We start from the raw sequence: 18,294 nt of genomic DNA, 5'->3' as shown, positions 1-18,294 counted from the left end.
CATATTCCATCATATGTTTAAATCATGGCAAATACTGATATTTCGAAATTGGACGGTTACATGACACTCTTCGAAGGATTGGTGGAATCCAGTTGTTGTGGCAAAATAATTTCCACCATCATTCATCTTAGAAAGGCATGGAACATTCTTTAATGGTGAGGGATTTTCTGTCATTTCCTTCTCCACTCCCCGCTCCCCAAAGGATGTTACTATAATGCAATATATATATTTTTTTGCCTAAAAGTCATTGATCAGCATACATGACACAAATACATGGATAGATGTACGATTTTTTAAAATTCCCTTCGACCAGAAGGCTCTAAGTGTTAAAACAATTTCTTCTGTCAAGTTTCCATTATAATTATTAGTACTGTTGTAGATCTCATTTCTGATGGGTCCTTCGGGGCCCTGGGGGTTTTTGCACCTGGAGCAGGTTGCTACGGTAACACTCAGGCGGGAGGAACCTGCTTTTCTCCTGTAACTTGGAAGAAGAGATATTGAGGAAGGACGGGTAGGAGGGGACATCCCAAGAGATGGCAGAACATTATGATGTCAAGAAATCCATACCCTTACAACTGCTGGCAGGTGGGAACCCCTGGACAGTCTCAGCCGACCCCCCAGGGCACATGCACCCCAGTTTGAAGATCTTTTCGGTGGAACTCATCTTGGGAGCCCAAGAAGGGTTTGAAAACAAGAAAGAATGGTCTTGAGGACATGCCCTTCCCCCACACTGTCTGGCGGTTTGTGCTTTTGTTTTGTTTTCATTTAAGTGAAAAGAGAGTCAGGAAATTTTTCCTAAGGGTTGAATAAAGATGCCACCACTTGATTGCCTTTCACTGAGGAAAAAAAAAAAAAAGAAAGAAAGAAAAAGGGAAACAGAGAACCCTCCAAGTTTCAGCTCCTCTTCTTCTAGGGAGAGAGAAGCACGGTGCGTCCTCCCTGGCCCTGACCACCTGCCACGGCCGCGCTGTGGGTTTGTTCTGGCCAGTGCCCGCTAGTGAGCTGTCATTCCAACCCGGTGGCCCCTGGCTCACTGAGATGATGGCTCTTGCCCATATTTGGAATTGTTAACACATCAAAAGAATGCAAGTTAAATAACAACAACAGAAGTATTTTGTAACAAATAAGTATACACGAACACCAATTATCACATTGTGAGGCCAACCCACTGGATTTGGGTACATTAACCACTCCCCATGAGGACAGCTGCCATCAGTTAAATAAACAAAGCCTGGTAATTGAAAACCGGAGCCTCAATCCAGATCCCATGTTCTGTTTGCCCCAAGGCTTAACTGAGTCGCACACACTGTCCTCTGGGCTGTTCTTTTGTCCATAGAGAAAACCTTTTACTAGTAAAACCAGACCCTTCTTTGGCCTCTTCCCCACACCCCGGGAATACAGAGGTTTCCTTTCTTTTGTGCAAGATCCTGCCATCAAAGAGAAGAGACATTAGGGACAGGATGGGGCAGCCACACCTACAGCTGTGCCTTCTGGCCATGCTTTCTCCAAGCTATAGTGTAGCTAGAGTTGGGGGGATGTGCCACTCTCCTGGGAGCCCCATCCCAAAGGGGGTCTTTTTCCTGGGGACCCCATCCTCTCCCCTACAATTCCATCTTCCCAATTGTACAGCTGGTGCCTTGTTCTCTTCCCTCCTCCCCAGGCCCTGCTCTGCCTTCAGGGCATCCTGAGACCTCGGGGTCTTTCCAGCCCTGGGGGCCGTTGATGGATAGACAGGTGCCAGGACTGGCATTTTCCTAACCTTCCCAACGTTCCCCAGGCTTGGGAAGATGCTCGTGGCAAACAGCAACATTTGTTTTAAATTACTGGAAGGAGAGAGATTAGCTCAAGATCATCTTGACTCAGAGAGAGACCAGACAGCCCGAGCCAGGAGGAGGGAAGGAAACACCCTGTGGCTGCGCAGGCCTGGCTGGCCCAGGGAGGTCAACCCAGATGCCACTATGTCCTTGCTGCCTGGGCTGCCCACACTCAGACGCTTGTTGTTTTTCCCTTTCAGAGATTTGAAACCTGAAAATATCCTGTTAGACGATTACGGTAAGTCAGAGGGAGGCCCTTTTCCTGCTCTGTAGCTGACGTGAGCGTTGCAACCCAGGGAGAGCCAAGGGCCTCCCAAGCCTCCCAGAGAGGGACGGGGCAAGGCTGACCATGGGACCACGGCACCCAGGGAAGGCAGTGGGCAGTGAATCTCCAGTGAATCTCCTGCTTGGTGAACAGGCAGTGTTAAGAGAATGAGGTTTCCAGAATTTCAGAGATAGTGGGCAAATGCTTAACCTTCCAGCAACTTTTCTGCACCTTATGTCTCCTCTGTGAAATGCAGACACATCCTGCCCTGCCCACTAGGAGGAGGGGTGGGGAGGCCCCCACAAGACAGCTTGAGGGGAAATTGTTTGTGACTCCAGCAGCTATAAATGTGTTGGGCATCATTATCTGAGCATGACCGTGGTTATGTTCTCTTGGGTGTGAGTCCTGGGGTAACAAGAGCAACCACAGTAACCCCTTGCAACTATTGAGGCTCTTGCACCTGGAACATAGCCTGCACATCTTTTATCTGACTAGCTCTTCCCGTCTGCACAGAGAGGGGCAGGGCGACATCCCTGTACCCATTTTACAGATGACAAGACTGAGCCTTATAGGAGCCAACATGCCAAGGTCACCTTGCAGTGTTAGTGAGGAGCTGAGAGCAGAAACTGGGGCTCCTCCCATCAGGCCCCAAGCCCCGGGAGCCCCCAGTAGAGGGAAGGGTGAAAGGGGAGGCAGGTCTCTAGTGACCTGGAGTGAGGTCTGTGTGGGCTGCTACTGTGCGGGGGAGCAGGCAGAGGGCCCAGGACTGCTGCACCTCTCTGGACGAGCCCAGTGTCTCCTGCATTCTCAGAACCGAGCCCCCATGATGCCCTGCAGCTGGAGGCTGGCATCCACACGCCTTCCCCTTTCCTGTCAGGGGCCGCTGAGCCTGGAACTCCACATGGCTCCAGCCTGGCGGGGGTCTCTGGAGCTGGGCCTTGCTGAGGTCTAGGCTGGTGTGGGGCCTTGGCTTCCACAGGCCGGGAAGGGGAGGGGACACGTTCCTTCCTGTGGGGTAAGACGTGGCCATGACCCTGCCGGGGCGAGCTGCAGACAAGACAAAGGCCCAAGCACAGCTCTCAGCACGGTGTCGTCTCGGCCTCCGGGGGTCAGTCCTGCACCGTGAGCTGTGATCCCATCTCCGGGCTCGGCAGGGCCAGGCCGGACTTTTCCCCTCCTTGTTTCTCCGGAGGGAAAAAATCAGCAACCTCCAAAGACCAACAAGGCAGGTCAGGGAGTTGCTTCCCAAATTGCTTTATAATTTTTTCCCCTTAAGCAAATTGTTGCAAAATGTCAGGAGAACCTCACATTTCTCCCATGAAGTAATCCCAAAACCAGGCCAAGATGTTTTCAACTTTGTGACCTCAGCCTTCCAAGAAGCCTGTTCGGATATTCGATGAGGCAGGTTGGCCAGTGTCCAGCCAGACCCAGGCACCCTTTTGCATCTCCAAGTTTCACTCCTAAAAAGTAGGCATTTACCCCCATCCTTTAGTCCCCGTACCCCCAGAGGCCTTGTGGTCACCCTGAGAAGCCAGATTGGGGTACCTGTCTTCAACGGACAGGTGGAAGCCTCGAGAGCTCGCATGCCTTGCCCAGGGGCACGCAGCAGGTCTGGGGGCCTTGCCGGGGTGGGGGGCGAGGTGTCCACAGCTGCTCCAGGGACCTGCTGACCCTGCTGTCCCCTCAGGCCACATCAGGATCTCAGACTTGGGCCTGGCCGTGAAGATCCCCGAGGGAGAGCTGATCCGCGGCCGGGTGGGCACCGTCGGCTACATGGGTGAGTGCCCGGTGGCCCCTGATCACCACACACCACACCCCCAAGCCCACGCCTGGAGCCCCTCACCTCTCTGTGTGTCACTGGTCAGAGTCACCGTCTCCCACAGTGCTGCTGGGGGTGGGGAGGGCGGGAGTGTTGGGGCCCCAAGGTGACTTGACCAAACTGAGCTCTCCGCAGCCCCAGCCCCAGCCCCTCCTCTGCCTCAAAGCCAAGCCACTGTGGGTGGCCAGAGTGTGCACAGTGCTGCTGGGCGGAGGCCACACTGAAGTGGGGGTCTGGGTGGGCTGGCGGACAGCCCTTTTGGGAACCCCAAGAAAAGGGAGGTCATTCGGAAGGGTCCCCAACATGAGAGGAGCGCAGCCCGCTGTGTCACCAGGCGTGATTCTGAGCAGGGACCAGCCCTTGGGCTGCCTGCCCTGCCTCCCCTCAGCCTGCTCTGAGACCAGCGTCCTGGGGGCTGCCAGGAAGAGGCCTGGACCTAAGTCCTGTCCCCTAGAATCCCCCTCCCCGGGCCTATTTCTGCACACCCCTGCCTGCCCTGGGAGGTGGGGGAGGGGGCCCAGAAGGCCCTGGGGGCAGGCACGTTGTTGCCCTCTGGCCAGGCTTGTGCCAACAGCAGATGCACAGGGTTCTGTACTCTGTCTCTGGTGCTAGAGTCCTTTTCAGATCGCAGGGTGTTCGGCAACTGTGGGGTGTGTCTGTACGTGAGTGTGCGTGTGCCCGTGCAAATGCTGATAGGTGACACATAGGTGGCAGATAGGTGGTGGATGGTTAGATGCATGGGTGGATGATAGGTCTGTGTGCACACCTGCGCACACATCTGCCCGTGCATTGGCCCGGGTCTCCTTGTGCACACAGTGTTGCATGCACCTGTCTGCCCCGCCTCTGTGGTATGCACACCAGCATGTGTGTGGATGCATTTGCCTCTACACGCGTGTGGCCTGATGATGCAGAGCTGTCCCTTTCGCACTTCTATGATGAATCTATAAGTCATTTTATCAAAACGGTAGAGAAGAGAGGAGGTTATTTGAATTCCAGATATACTTTTAATAATCTTTAATTTGGGTGGACACACCTTTATTCACTGAAACAAACACGTGTACAGCACCTGCTCTGTGCCAGGTGTCATGTGTGTTAGTGGGGCACAGTGGCGAACACGGTAGCTCATGTTCTAGTCAGGGAGACATCGAGGGAGCAGGACATTTCCATCCACTGTGGTCAGAGTTACGAAGCCACGATCGGAGTCCATCAGGAGCACAGAGGAGCGTCCTTCCAGAAGGCTCCCTAGAGGAGGTGTGTTTACCATAGTTTGTGGGTGGCAGCAGCGGAGGGAAGAGTGTCCCAGCCGTGACACTCCAGGCCTGCGAGCAGCTCTTGGGTGCAGTACACCTGAGGCCCAGCTGGGGTGAGAATGGGTGCTGGCTCTGTCCTGCCACCGCCATCTCTCACCTCTCTTTGTCCCCTCCTCTGTGCCCAGCTCCAGAGGTCCTGAACAACCAGAGGTACGGCCTGAGCCCTGACTACTGGGGCCTGGGCTGCCTCATCTATGAGATGATCGAGGGCCAGTCGCCGTTCCGCGGCCGCAAGGAGAAGGTGAAGCGGGAGGAGGTGGACCGCCGGGTCCTGGAGACGGAGGAGGTGTACTCCCACAAGTTCTCCGAGGAGGCCAAGTCCATCTGCAAGATGGTGAGTTCCAGCTCCCCTCCCTGACCCCCGCCCGTCCCCAGGACAGCAACAGGCCGAAGGGACCAGGGTCTGTGCACACCAGGGCGGGGGCGACATAGCCCGCCAAGCCAGAGGAGTGGGTGCTCCTTGCCGTGGACCTTGGCCGTCAGCGAAGGTTTCCAGGAGAAATCTGGGGGAGGGGCAATGGGGAACAGTGTGAGGTACCCCACATCCAGCTCTGTGGGGACATCAGCACCGGGCAGAGAAGGGACAGTCCAAGCAGGTGCCCAAGGTACAAAGGGCTTAGGGCAAGCCCTGCCCGGGACCTTGTGTTCCCTTGGGCTCTGCATCCCAAGACACAGCTTCAGCCCAGGGACTGCAGGTGGCAGGTGGTGATATTTTCACAGTCTTTGAACATCTTATAACAAAGTTCCATCCGCTAAACAGAATGCTGGTCACGCCAGCTTGGGTTCCGCATGACAGCACCTAGGGATAGTAAGATTTGGCCCATCTGTGGGCGGGGCACACATGGGAGTGACATTTAGACAGGCTGGGTGCCGGGACATCAGTTAGAAGAAGGACTGGCGGGAGCCTTTGAAATTGGCGGAGCTGGGAGTGGGGTCTACCCCGGACCACTGGCCATCCCCCAGCCCAGGCTGGCCCTCGGGCCCTTCCTCTGGGAACCAGGGCCCGTGGCCCTGTGGGGAGATGGCCACGTCCTGCTCCTGCCTGGCTCTCAGGCTCCCAAGTCTGCCCTATGCTCCCTTGGGGCCCGCCTCCCCTGGTGCTGGGCACAGCTGTGCTGGCACCCCCTCTGCAGGCAGCTGCCCTCTGCCAGCTACATGGGGACAGGCAGGACCACAGGCAGGGCCAGAGCGCCCAGCTCCGCACTTGCAAGCCCACAGACGTCCTCTCCCCGGAGTGCTGCACCCGAGGCAGCAGATGGGCAGCCCGAGCCCCAGGTGGGGCTGCTCTTCTACTCGCCTCTGAATCCCAGGGGCCTTGGGCAGATTCGGCGTGCGCAGGAACAACCCAGGCCTCTGTTTAGGGAGGAGCAGGCAGGGAGTTGATTAAAAGCAGCAAAGCTTCTGCCTGTAGAAAGCCTGCGGCCCAGGAGGCCCTGCCCCTGCCGCGGCTGCCCCGTGCGCGGCCACTTCCTCTCACCAGCGTCATTCTCACATCATAGCGCCAGGGGAGGAGGAAGTTAGGGCTGGATCTGCCATCTGACCACGTCCAAAAGAAGAGGAACCATGGATCTGTCATTTACATGTGTGACAGAGGCTGAGGGAGGGACAATGTGTGCACACACGTGCGCCCAAACCACGGGGCCTGCGGCCAGTGTGGCTGCGGCCTCGAAGTCCAGACGGTCATTGCAGCCAGGGTGGGGGTGGGGCTGCTGGGGAAACAGGGCGGCAAAGGTCGGGTGCGTGGAGATGCAGGTGCCAGTGATGCGTGGCCACCCCATCAGGAGGTATCTATCCAGAGTGACCAAACTGGACCAGGGATCGCCACCTGTTCCAGGTCCGGATCAGGAATCCAGAGAAGCAGGTCTTAAAGACTTCAAGGGACATGGGACGTGCTGAGAGGACGAGGAGACGGAGGACCCCGCCCCCACCCCGTGCCCCAGTCACCCACTGTGGCTTCCAGACTGGGGAGCTCCTGCTGCCGCCAGCCCCGGGGCACTGCTGTCCCTCTGCTTCCCCCTGGTGGCCACCGCGGGAAGGGCGGCATCGAGCCTGCTGCTCTGTGCAGTCCTGGCCCGTGGGCGCAAAACCACTGTCCTTCTGAGGCCTCTGGCCTTGCTCCATCTTGTCTTACGAATGACCCTGGAGTCTTGGGTTCTGGTCTTGAGCCTCCTGCCCTTAACCACAGCCTTTCAGATCCGGCAGCCAGGCCTGCCCTGTCCCCTCCAACTGGCCTGGGCTCAGGACACTGCAGGGCCTGACTTGTAAGGAGACCTTCGGGGCTACTTCTAGGTGGCTCAGCCCTACCTGCCTGAGAGGGCCGCTGCCCCACAGCGAGGAAGCCGGTCCTTGGCCCCCAGGGCTTATCCCCATCCCATCTTGACAGCCCTGGAACTGCTCCCCTGCACCCAGGGTCTAAAAATACACACGTCTCACTGCTCTGTCCCCTGGGTCCAGCCCTAAGGCCTAGACCTCAGCCTCCACCTTCCTCAGGTCCCTGCTGAGTCCAGCACTGGGCATTCCCCACCCTTCTCCAGCCCCTCCCTCGGGCCCTTCAGCCATCTTGGTCTCACTGTCCCTCTAGCCCATTAGTCTGCCTCCTCCAGGAAGCCCGCTGTGAATGCCCACCCTCCCCACCCCACACCTTCTCTCCCTCTCGCTTCTCCTGGTGCATGTGCACCTGGTGTCGCAGTTGCAAACTCTTTACCTAACAACATGGTTGCAAGCCATTTACCTGATGCCAGGTTGCAGGCAGGCAGCACCTGGGTGGGTGTCTTGTTCAGCCACACACAGATTTAAAAATGAGGAGGGGCCAGGCATTTTGGCTCATGCTGTAATCCCAACACTCTGGGAGGCCAAGGCAGGAGGATCACTTGAGGCTAGGAGTTTGAGACCAGCCTGGGCAACACCATCTTTAAAAAAATAAAAAGGAAAAGAAAATTAGCACACGCCTGTAGTCGTAGCTACTCAGGAGGCTGAGGCAGGAGGATGGCTTGAGCCCAGGAGTTTGAGGTTGCAGTGAGCTATGATCAACACCACTGTACTCCAGCCTGGGCGACAGGGTGAGACCCTGTCTCAAAAAAAAAAAAAAAAGAAAGAAATTTCACATAATAAGCTGAATTTTCTGGCTTTTCTTAAAAAAAGCAGAAGCCCCAGGCCCTGGCTACCATTGTGCCCGGCCCACCCAACCCACTCCTCACGCCCTTCTCAGCTCAGCAAACACTAATAGGTGCCAGCTGTGCCCCAGGCCCTGGATATGCAGTCGTGGGAGAAGCAGACGAAATCCCTGCTCTCCCTGTGGCTTTGTGACCACAAATGCACACAACGGCACGGAGGCGACCCTGAAACCAGACCTTAGCAGGGTGGGGCAGTGTCCGTCGGGTACCTGAGGGTGGCGCAGACACTGCGGAGGCGGGACGTCTGGGAGGCTCAAGAACACACGCGTGAAAGACGAGGAACACAAATCTTTCGAGCTCTTCTGGCCTCCGGGCAGGAGGAAAGGCTCAGCGCCTCACGGGGCTCTGTCTCGTCGCAGCTGCTCACCAAAGACGCGAAGCAGAGGCTGGGCTGCCGGGAGGAGGGGGCTGCTGAGGTCAAGAGACACCCCTTCTTCAGGAACATGAACTTCAAGCGCTTAGAAGCCGGGATGTTGGAGCCTCCCTTCGTTCCAGACGTGAGTAGCCTCCCTCCTCCCCAGCCGGCCCAGGCCCAAGGCCGCCCTGACTCAGAGTGGGGGGCACGTCACTGTCTTTGTGGGGACCAAAGAGTAGGCACTGCCCCTTCCCTCCAAGCCAGTCCCTGCCCAAGCTGCAGGTGAACTTCATGCCAGGCAGTGCCGACGGGGTGTGATTCTAAGCTTCGGTTTCCTCACCTGTCCGGTGAGGCCAGGGACGCCCACTCCCCTGACCTGCCCCAAGACTGAGGGTGGACGAGAACTGAATGGAGAGTGTGTTCAGGAGCCCTGAGGGCCGCCACGTTCGGTTCGGTTCAACTAGCGTGCCCGGAGCGCCTGCTGTGATGCTAGGTTCAGGTCGGGGCACAGCGATGAACAAGCTGAGCCCGCAGCCCAGCAGCTCAAATCGCCGGGACCCCACGGTGTCGCATCTTCCCCACGGGGTCCCCAAGTCGGTGCGTGAGACAAGAGCCCAGCTAAGCCCTGAAAGCCCCCTACGTGGTCCATGAAGCACAGGCTCAAGCTCGGGCCGAGGGGGGCCAGGCCTGGCAGGGGCGGGGCGGACTCACGTGCTGCGGTTCTGGCGCCTGCGCCGTGTGAATCGGAAGTCGGGGAGGGAGGCCTGTGCTGCCTCTGCTCTTTCCAAGCTCCTGCAGACTGAGACCCACCCCTAGCTGGCGTGGGGCTGAGCCAGGGGCTGTGCAGGCCACGGGAGCAGTGGCTGCTGAAGCCATCGTGTTCCTTATGCACAGCTCATGATGCACCGCTCTGCGCTCAGGACGGTGGCCTCCGGCAGCCAGTGGGAGTATTTACACTGCAGCAATCGGCAAATGCTGTTAATATAAAGCAGGTTTCCCATCCCCCTCCCCCAGAGCCAGGTGTTAACCATTTACTGTACAACACAGTGCAGAGGAGGTGGGGACAGTCCTTGGCACTCTGAAGGTGGGGATTCCCTGGGCCTCAGGGGCAGGGCAGGAGGGCAGCAGATCTGGGAAGCCAGGGCCCTACTGGGTGTAGATGGTGTCGGTGGTAACACACCACTGACCCCACCCGGCTGGTTACGTTGTCAGTGTTGGGGGGTAACCAGGTGATGCTCTCTGGGGGAAGAAGGGGCCGCCGAGAATGCAGAGAGTAAAAGTCGCCAAATGCTGCAAACTTGACCTACAGATAAACTTCAGCGGGTGAGGAGGAAAGTACTGATTATGGCATTTGCTCTTGACCCGGCTGCCCATTCAGAATCCCTGCAGAGCATGAAACAAATACTCAGATTCAGTCCCCAGAGAGTCTGGGATACGACCTGGGCCTCAGAGTTTTTAAAGCCTCCTCAGGTGACTGTAGCGTGCATCCAGGCGTGAGAGCCACTCGCCGTGTTACAGGAGATGCCACCAGCCAGGATTTGTTGTTTGTTTCTGCGTCAAGGGCCTCGGGAATGGCCACTACTTGGTGTCCCTGGGAACCACATGGAGTGACCGGATGCCCGTCACAGCTGTGTCACTGGGATACTGTCTTGGATTGGGAGGAGGTGGGCACCCCGGCTGGGGGTGGCAAAGGTCAGGACCCAGGCAGCCATCCTGGTGACCTCTGAGCTATCCGTTGCTATGGTGATGGGATAAGATTAGTCACGACACAGGAAATATTTCTCAACCTCCTTGCACACTCCGGGCCCTGTGCCAGGCCCCAGGGGGACGCCACGGGGCACAAAACATTTGGTTGTTTCCTTCATGGAACTTACAGTCTGCAGAGAAGGAGAGGTGTCAGCAAATGGCCCTTAAATAACAGTAGAAACACGAGTCACGAGAGGAAAGAACAGGAGGCTCGGAGGGGAAGGCCGGGGAGTGGCAGGTCCTGCATGTGGCGCTGGCCCGGCAGGGCTGCGGGAAGGAGCAGCGTGGAAGGAGGCAGCTCTGACAGTCAGGGCGACCAACTGTTTGCCCGTCCCTGTTTGCCCAGGACTGCACTGGTTTTAGCACTGAAAGTCCTATGTCCTGGGCAGATCTGGATGGTTAGTCACCCTGGGTGTGACCCTGGCTGCCTCAAGGTGGCAGAGTCCCTTATGGCACGCAGCGCAGCATGGTGTGCACAGAACAGCTCACCAGCTGGGTCAGAGTCCTCTCCCTGGTGCCACCCCTGTCCCTGGGCAGCTGCAGCCCACAGGCTGGCGGGCTTCTCTGTGTAGCAGCGGAGTGCGTGGTGAGCGCAGGTTGCAGGCCCAGGGAGCCCCTGTGAGCTGGGGGCTTTGCCCTGGGGCCGGCGTTGCCCACTGCCTCCTGCCCCATGCCGGCCTTGTTCCCACACCACTGCCAGGGCTGCCGCCACATTCACAGACCACGAGTGCTATTATCGACTTAATCTTTTTCAGGTCTGTTGACTCTTTTTAAAATCAAAATAAAGGTATTCTAAAAGGAAACTATTCCAAGGAAATAATAGCCACGAAAGGGTGGGTTTTGGTGTGCTAGGGAAACTTCTGTTCCTATGCAGATTTTTTAAATGCTTCCTTTTTTCTAATGTTCATTTGTGAACCACCCAGGGCCAGCTTCGTGGGTTTGCCCTATGCGGTCACCCCGGGCCCCGAGCTGAGCTCCGTGTCCTGCTGTTGCCATCATGACATTCTGAATTTTGAACATGGGGCCTTGTATTTTCATTTTTGCACTGGGGCCTGTAAATGACGTGGCTGGTCCTGGTGCCTCCTGAGTGTGCCGAGTTCCACGGTGGAGCACATGCTGGGCTTTGGGCACTAGAGGGCGAGTCACAGCTCCACAGGGAGACGTCTCCTCCCTGGCCCTGCTGCTGCCCACGCGCACCTGGCCCAGTGGCTTACTGTGCCGGGGACTGCCTTCTACTTACGCCGTAAGCAGGAGGCCACAGCACGCAGGACTGGAGAGCCCCAGAAAGTGCCCTGAGACCAGTGCTAGAACCCTCCTGGCGTGACTGCAGCCCACGCTGCGTCTGTGACTGATTCACGAACTTTGAATTAGCCAAATGTCAGTAGACCGGAGGCAGCCCTGGTCCCTCTGTCCCCAACCTGGAGCCACCTCTATAAAGTCCTCATGTCCAGACCCCATGTTCCCACATCCCCTGGGAAGCCATCCCCACCACCCTTGAACTCCTGGAGGGCACAGGCCAGCCAGGTCCCTCTCTGCCCTGGCACAGAGCAGGCCCCAGTGCACGGCTGATGGACCAGGGAGATAAAAAGTGCTCCCACCTGAATAAAAGTAGCTCACAGTCAGGCTTAGTAGCAAGCACTTAACGATAGCCCTACGGCCCAGGTGCTTATGTTATCCCCATTTTGCAGGTGAAGAAATAGGCCTTGAGGGAATATGGCTTCCCCAAAGTTCCCAAGCACCCCGGCTGGGACTGCAGCCCAGGTGTGTCAGGCTGCAGAGCCTCGGAGCTAAACCACCACCCCTCGCTGCCCTCTCACGTGAGAAGGGGCAGGTGCTGTTCTCGGGCCATCCTCCAGCCGCTGCACGCTCCCCTCGAGGCAGAGTCCCTTGCAGGTCCTCGCTCTGGCCCCAGGTCCCCAGCATTCATTCTCTCTGTGGAGGAGGGGGCCAGAGCCCCCACACTGTGGCCACTGCAACCCCTCATCCAACAGATGACTTTGGGAACATTGCCACCCTCCTGATTCTGTGGGCCTTAGGGTCAAGAATATCTCACGGGGGCGTGGGGATGCCCGGAGGTGCCGAGAGTGAGCTTAGGGACAGAGGTGCCCTACCTCCCGCCTCGGCCCAGCCTGGAGAGAGGCCTGGGGTGATGTGTGGTGTGTGTGCGGCAGGGATGGCAGGAAGGAGCCCTGGACAGGGCATCTGGGCACCCCAGCTCTTGCTTCACCCTGGCCAGCGTCCCTTTGGTGGACCTGCGAAAGGGCAGTACAGCTCCTGGGGAAGACACTTCTCTGCTCCCCCATCAAAACCCCAAGGCCTGGCCCCGGGACGCCGGAGCCACAGGCAGGACCGATGTGTGACCGCGCCCTGTGCCCCTCTCAGCCCCGGGCCGTGTACTGTAAGGACGTGCTGGACATCGAGCAGTTCTCCACCGTGAAGGGCGTCAACCTGGACCACACGGATGACGACTTCTACTCCAAGTTCTCCACGGGCTCCGTGTCCATCCCGTGGCAAAACGAGGTGAGCAGGGTGGTCACTTGCTCTGCTCTGAGAGGCAGGGAGCAATCAGCCCCTCAGATGCTGCTCAGCGGGGACGAGGACAGCAGAGGAGCTGCGGCTCAGGCTGCGGGGCAGCCCCTCGTGGCCTGGGTGAGGGCGGGTTGGGGCTGGAGTGGCCCCGGAGGGAAAAGGGAGCGAGACAGAGATGCCCGTAGAGGTGGCTCCGGAGAGGTTTGGCTGGGAAATGAAGACAAAAATGGGCGGTTGCCGGAGGCGCAAGAGGCTGAGTTGGGAGAGGTTAGAGCTGCTTAGACCAAGATAGGGAGGATGGGGTGAGGGGGCAGCAGGGTGTGGGTTTGGTGGCAGGAAGACAAGTGCACCCCTCAGGCGCCTTCTGTTCTCCCAGTGAGGCTGCAGCAAGGTCGTCAGCACGGCAGGGGCTGTGCCCACTACAGGAGCCACTGGCAGGACGGGGTGGGGAGTTCCAGGGAGGGTGGGTCCCGGAGGCTTGGCCGCTGGACTTCCCATCCAGCCCAGATGACGGACCGTGTTTCTGCACGACCTCCCCAGATGATAGAAACAGAATGCTTTAAGGAGCTGAATGTATTTGGACCTAACGGTACCCTCTCGCCAGACCTGAACCGAAGTCACCCTCCAGAACCGCCAAAGAAAGGGCTACTGCAGAGAATCTTCAAGCGTCAGGTGAGAAACCGCACTCGGCCGGTCCTGGCCTCAGCTCTGGGACCCCTGGCCCACTCCCATGGGCAGCAGGAAGACCCTCGGTAGAGACTAGAGCTACGGAATTCTGTCACCCCAGGTTGAGAACCACTGTGCTGTGTGGCCCTTGTAAAGACCCCCATTTGTAGATAAGGATTTAACATCACAAAGAACAGGGAGAACAGGAGTCGGAGCGGCATCTGCGGGACCTGCAGGACCTCAGGGCTCCTGGGTGCCCCAGTCATGGTTGCCGTGCCCTCCGGCTGGCAGCCACAGCAGGCTTTGCCCGTCTTCCTTGAGTCCCCAGAGTAAGGGCTGGTGTGGACCGAATCGAAGAAATGCCCCAGAGGGGCCCGGAGAGACCCTGACCCTGCCCCACCTCAGTGCCACGAAGGCGGCCACGATAGCGCCCCCTCTCGGCCTGGCCCTTCGGGAAGCCACAGCCCAGTGTCCCACCTGGAGCCTGGGAGGCTCCCACCTGGTCCCTCACCTGTCTCTCCCCAGGGGGATGAAGAGGAGGCGGGCGCAGCTGTGGCCCCCCAGGCCCCCAGAATCGCAGCTTCCTCCCTCTGGTCACAGGGCGAGGGCAGGTGTGTACGGAGCCTGTGTGGACCAGGCGCTTTTCAAAGGCTTCTCCTGTTTAATCTCCACAAAACCCTGGGCTTCCGTCCAACACTTCGTTCAGTTAGCCGGTACGGACTGAGCACCTCTGCGCGCCAGGCTGCTGTCTAAGCACTGGGGAGGCGCCTCTGCCCCGGGGCCTCCTGGCCAAGTGCGAGCACCAGCACGTGCTGCCGCTGCCCCACTTCACAGATAAGGAAACCGAGGCTGAGAGAGGTGAAGGAGCTTGCCCAGGGCCCACATCTGGTGAGCCCTTGTGAGGGATCTGGGGCAAACGGGTCAGGCACATGGAGAAAAAATGCAGATTGAGGCCTCTGAGCTTGTGGTTTTGTCTAAAAACTCCACGTGCGTTTCCCACCCTATTGCACAATATACTCATGTTTGAATGATGTAAAACTATAATGTCTAAATGCATCAGGTAAAATCGAAGGTCCAGAAAGAATGACTTCTCCCTGCCTCCTTGTGGCTGGGCCCTGGAAAGAGACCTTGTTGTGGAGTCTCATGGACCCCAGTTCAAATCCAGCCCTGGCACTTCTTGGTCATGTGGCGACTTACTGAGCCACTCTCAGCCTCAGTTTACCCACCTGAAACATCAAGATAGAAATACCCGCCGCCCAGAGTCGTGAAGAAGACAGTAAGCTGGGGGACGGTGGCCCTTAGCATGGTGCCCGGCACTGGCCCTACAAAGCACATGCTCCTTGTCCCTCCCCTGCTCCTCCCTGCAATTTGCAGGGCCCAGCGCGGGAGTGCTGGGGGAGGGCCAGGCAGCGAGGACAGCAGCCAGCCTTTCCCGGGGCCAGCCACTTGCTAGAGCCCTTTGCTGTCACGGCCTCGTTTTACTCTCCCAACAACCCTGTGCAGAAGGTGCTCGTAGCCCACATTGCAGGTGAGGAAACAGATTAAATGATGCCTGCGGTCACTCCGCCAGGAAGTGGATTCCAGCCCAGCCAGGCTAACTCAGGGCCTGCAGGCTGAACCAACGTGGGTATTGCAGGAGGGTCCTCCTCCCCCTGATTTGGGGTTCTATTAATTCTTACCTTCTCTCCACCTCCTTTTCTCCCCCACCCCAACCCCAGCACCAGAACAATTCCAGGAGTTCGCCCAGCTCCAAGACCAGTTTTAACCACCACATAAATTCAAACCACGTCAGCTCGAACTCCACGGGCAGCAGCTAGTTCCCGAGCCGGCCTGACGTCCCAGCGGAACCGGCCCGGACCCTCCTGCTTAGCAGCGGAACCGGCAGAGCTTCCGCCCTGGCTGGGCGGCCGGGGGAGCCCTTCGGGAGCCGAGGAAGGAGGCCGTCCACCTGTCGACGTAGAACCTCGAGGTTTCTCAAAGAAATTTCCACTCAGGTCTGTTTTCCGAGGCGGCCCCAGCCGGGGTGGACTGGATTTGTCCTTGTCGAACATTGCAATAGAAGTCCAATTGGATCTGACAACTTGCACGTATTTTAATAGCGTCCTAACTAGAACTGAATTTTGTCTTTATTATTTTTAAAGAAAAGTTTTGTAAATTTCTCTATTGTCTCAGTTTACATTTTGTATATTTGTATTTAAATGAAAGTCTGACTTTGAGGGTGTATATTTTCTGTGCAGCCACTGTTAAGCCATGTGTTTTAAGACATTTTAGGGGGGAGGGGTTTACAAAAAAAAAATGTGACTCAAGACTTCCAGAGCCTCAAATGAGAAAATGTTTTTATTAAATGTAGAAAATGATTCACAGCTCACTTTAAAGGATTGGTTGTATTTACCTACATCCATCTCTATAACCTTTTCCTCGCATCGGAGTCACCATCCTGTTGGCTGTAACCGTCTGAATTAAATGCTCGAGACACACTTGGCACTCCCCCGACCCCTGTCCCAGCCAGGATGTCCTCCACTGAGGCCCATGGCATCACCCAGGGTGTGCCCCTCCTTACGGGGTGCACCATGGTTCCTTCCGCCTCTGCCTCCTCTTCCTTCTGGAAGGCAGCTGGTACTCAGAGAGGGACATTCGCAGCCTGGTGGGCCCTGGGCCTCTTTGTTTCTCAGCAGGTCCTGACTGCTAAGCCAGTAGTTTGCAAGAGACTTGCCTTTGGGGATTTTTGTTTTATTTTTAATGGCAGCATAAGGATTACTCATGGAGCGACATCTGTCCCAAACCCTTAGGGCCCATGGAAGCGGCAGGAAGCAAGAATCATTGGGCTCGTCCTGAATGACCACCTTCGTGTCTGTAGAGGGTGTGGGGAAGCTTGCCCAGGGACCTGGGCACATTCCCAAAGTGATCACAGGGTCTCGAGACCTTCACGGGCCCCACCAGTTTGCTGGGCCACGTTGCACGGGTGAGGTGGTCTCTCCAGGCAGGCAGGATGCCCGAGGCAGGGGCTGGGGCCACCAAAAAAGCTCAAGGCAAACTCGTTATCCCTTCCTGGGAGAGCTGGGATGGAGGCAAGATCTAACTGGGCATCTGAGACTCGGTGTCTTTGCTGGACCACGGCCCTCTCAAGGCAGTCCCTGGCCCTTGTAGCATGACTATCTAGCCCCAGGGAGCTACTGGCCACCCCCTGCGGCCTTGTCACATGAAGTGACAAAAAGCAAATCGGCCCTCCCCTCCACTCCAGGGCAGGGTGAGTGGTGAGTCGCACTGGCTGAGTCCCTGGCATCTAATTCTGCCTCACAACTGGTCTCAGCCGCCCCGCCACTGCCAGCGTTTCTCACGGTGTGGGCCCTGCACTACCTGCATTGGTGCCTCCTGTTAAAATGCAGATTCCCAGGCTCCACCCCAAACCTACAGAATGGGCATCTCCGGGAGCAGGGCCTAGGAATATGCATCTTTGAAAAGCTCAGCAGATCATGCCAGTGACCTTAGAGTGGGAGAACCACTGCTGTAGGCCATCAGCGGGGCTTCCTGTGCGATTGTTCTGAACACTTTTCTCTGGGTGACGCAGGCAGCTTGCAGGGAAGAGAGTCGTGAGCACAGCAGCTCCGTGTCCCACTTTCTGTGCCCTGCCCCAAACTGCCCATGGGTCCTGGGGCATGCTGCTATAAAGGGGCCTGACCTCTGGGACTGATCATTTTGAGGTCATTTAACAAACAAATGGGATAGTTGGGCTTCCTTCAAATCTTTTTAATATGTAGTATTATTTTCTTCAAGACCAGCCCTTGTCTCATGAGGCTGCTTCTGTTACCTTTGCTGGGCTGAATACAAAACAAATGCAGCCATATTCAGGTTCTGCCAAGGAAGTGGGAAGCTCTTGGAACAGTGTTTTAAGATCCTCAAGTTCCTGCTGATCTTTCTTGATGAAAAGAAAGACCATCATCCTGGGACGGTCACCAGCCCAAGCACCCCACCCCAGCCTCCTGTCCTGTAGGTTCATCCCTTTGCCCCGTCCACAGCAACTCAGTCCTTGCCGAATGGGTCGGTGTGAGATGCTGTCTCTTTTTGTGCCTCAAAGTCAACCAACGCACTGCCCATTTGCAGTAGAGAATCCCAAAGGAGCAAGAAAGGAAACATACCTGTGGCTGCCGTGTTCCTATGTCACACACGCTCCAGCGATACCAACACACAGGCCTAGCACGGACTCTTACGATCACCTGAGTCTTCCTTCGTGTTCACTGCCTGTCCCCAAGTGCCCGTAGTAGACAGGGACAGAGTCACTTGGCCTATTAAATCTTCCTGTTCCTTTTGGCCCATCCATTGCCTGGAGCAAGAGAAGGGAAGTCTTTAGAACAGTGCCCAAAGATCAGCCCTTCTCCCCACCTTCTCCTACTCCAACCTTGGTTTCTAGAGCTGCATTTTTTAAACAATGTTCTTAAATTAAAAACAAACAACCCCTTCCACCCATCCGCCTGTCCAGGAGAAGGCATACTTGGACAGTGAGTGGCTCTAACTCCCTTTACTGCATTTGAGCTCTTCGCAGAAGAGTGTTTCCTGCTCCAAGAGTGACATTTTTCTCACCGTACGTTCACTGACTTCGTGCCTTCGAGGTGAGACGTG

The 18,294-nt window shown here is 56.9% G+C and overlaps 1 protein-coding gene across 1 annotated transcript in view; it reads left to right on the top strand.

Moving 5' to 3' along the window:
* GRK5 (G protein-coupled receptor kinase 5) overlaps positions 1-16,038 on the top strand; it is a 195,067-nt gene extending 179,029 nt beyond the window's left edge. The window contains exons 10-16 of the mRNA XM_012642435.1: positions 2,015-2,052; positions 3,767-3,856; positions 5,334-5,542; positions 8,741-8,878; positions 12,865-13,002; positions 13,552-13,683; positions 15,396-16,038. Coding sequence (XP_012497889.1) covers positions 2,015-2,052; positions 3,767-3,856; positions 5,334-5,542; positions 8,741-8,878; positions 12,865-13,002; positions 13,552-13,683; positions 15,396-15,494 — 844 coding nt within the window. The 3' untranslated portion in view covers positions 15,495-16,038. The remainder of the gene's footprint in view (positions 1-2,014; positions 2,053-3,766; positions 3,857-5,333; positions 5,543-8,740; positions 8,879-12,864; positions 13,003-13,551; positions 13,684-15,395) is intronic.
* The last annotated feature ends 2,256 nt before the right edge of the window (positions 16,039-18,294 follow it).

This window comes from Propithecus coquereli, unplaced genomic scaffold (assembly GCF_000956105.1).
Source record: "Propithecus coquereli isolate 6110/MARCELLA unplaced genomic scaffold, Pcoq_1.0 Scaffold179, whole genome shotgun sequence".
Taxonomy (NCBI): domain Eukaryota; kingdom Metazoa; phylum Chordata; class Mammalia; order Primates; family Indriidae; genus Propithecus; species Propithecus coquereli.
The sequence above is the reverse complement of the archived record's forward strand: the minus strand, read 5'-3'. Positions and strand labels throughout refer to the sequence as shown.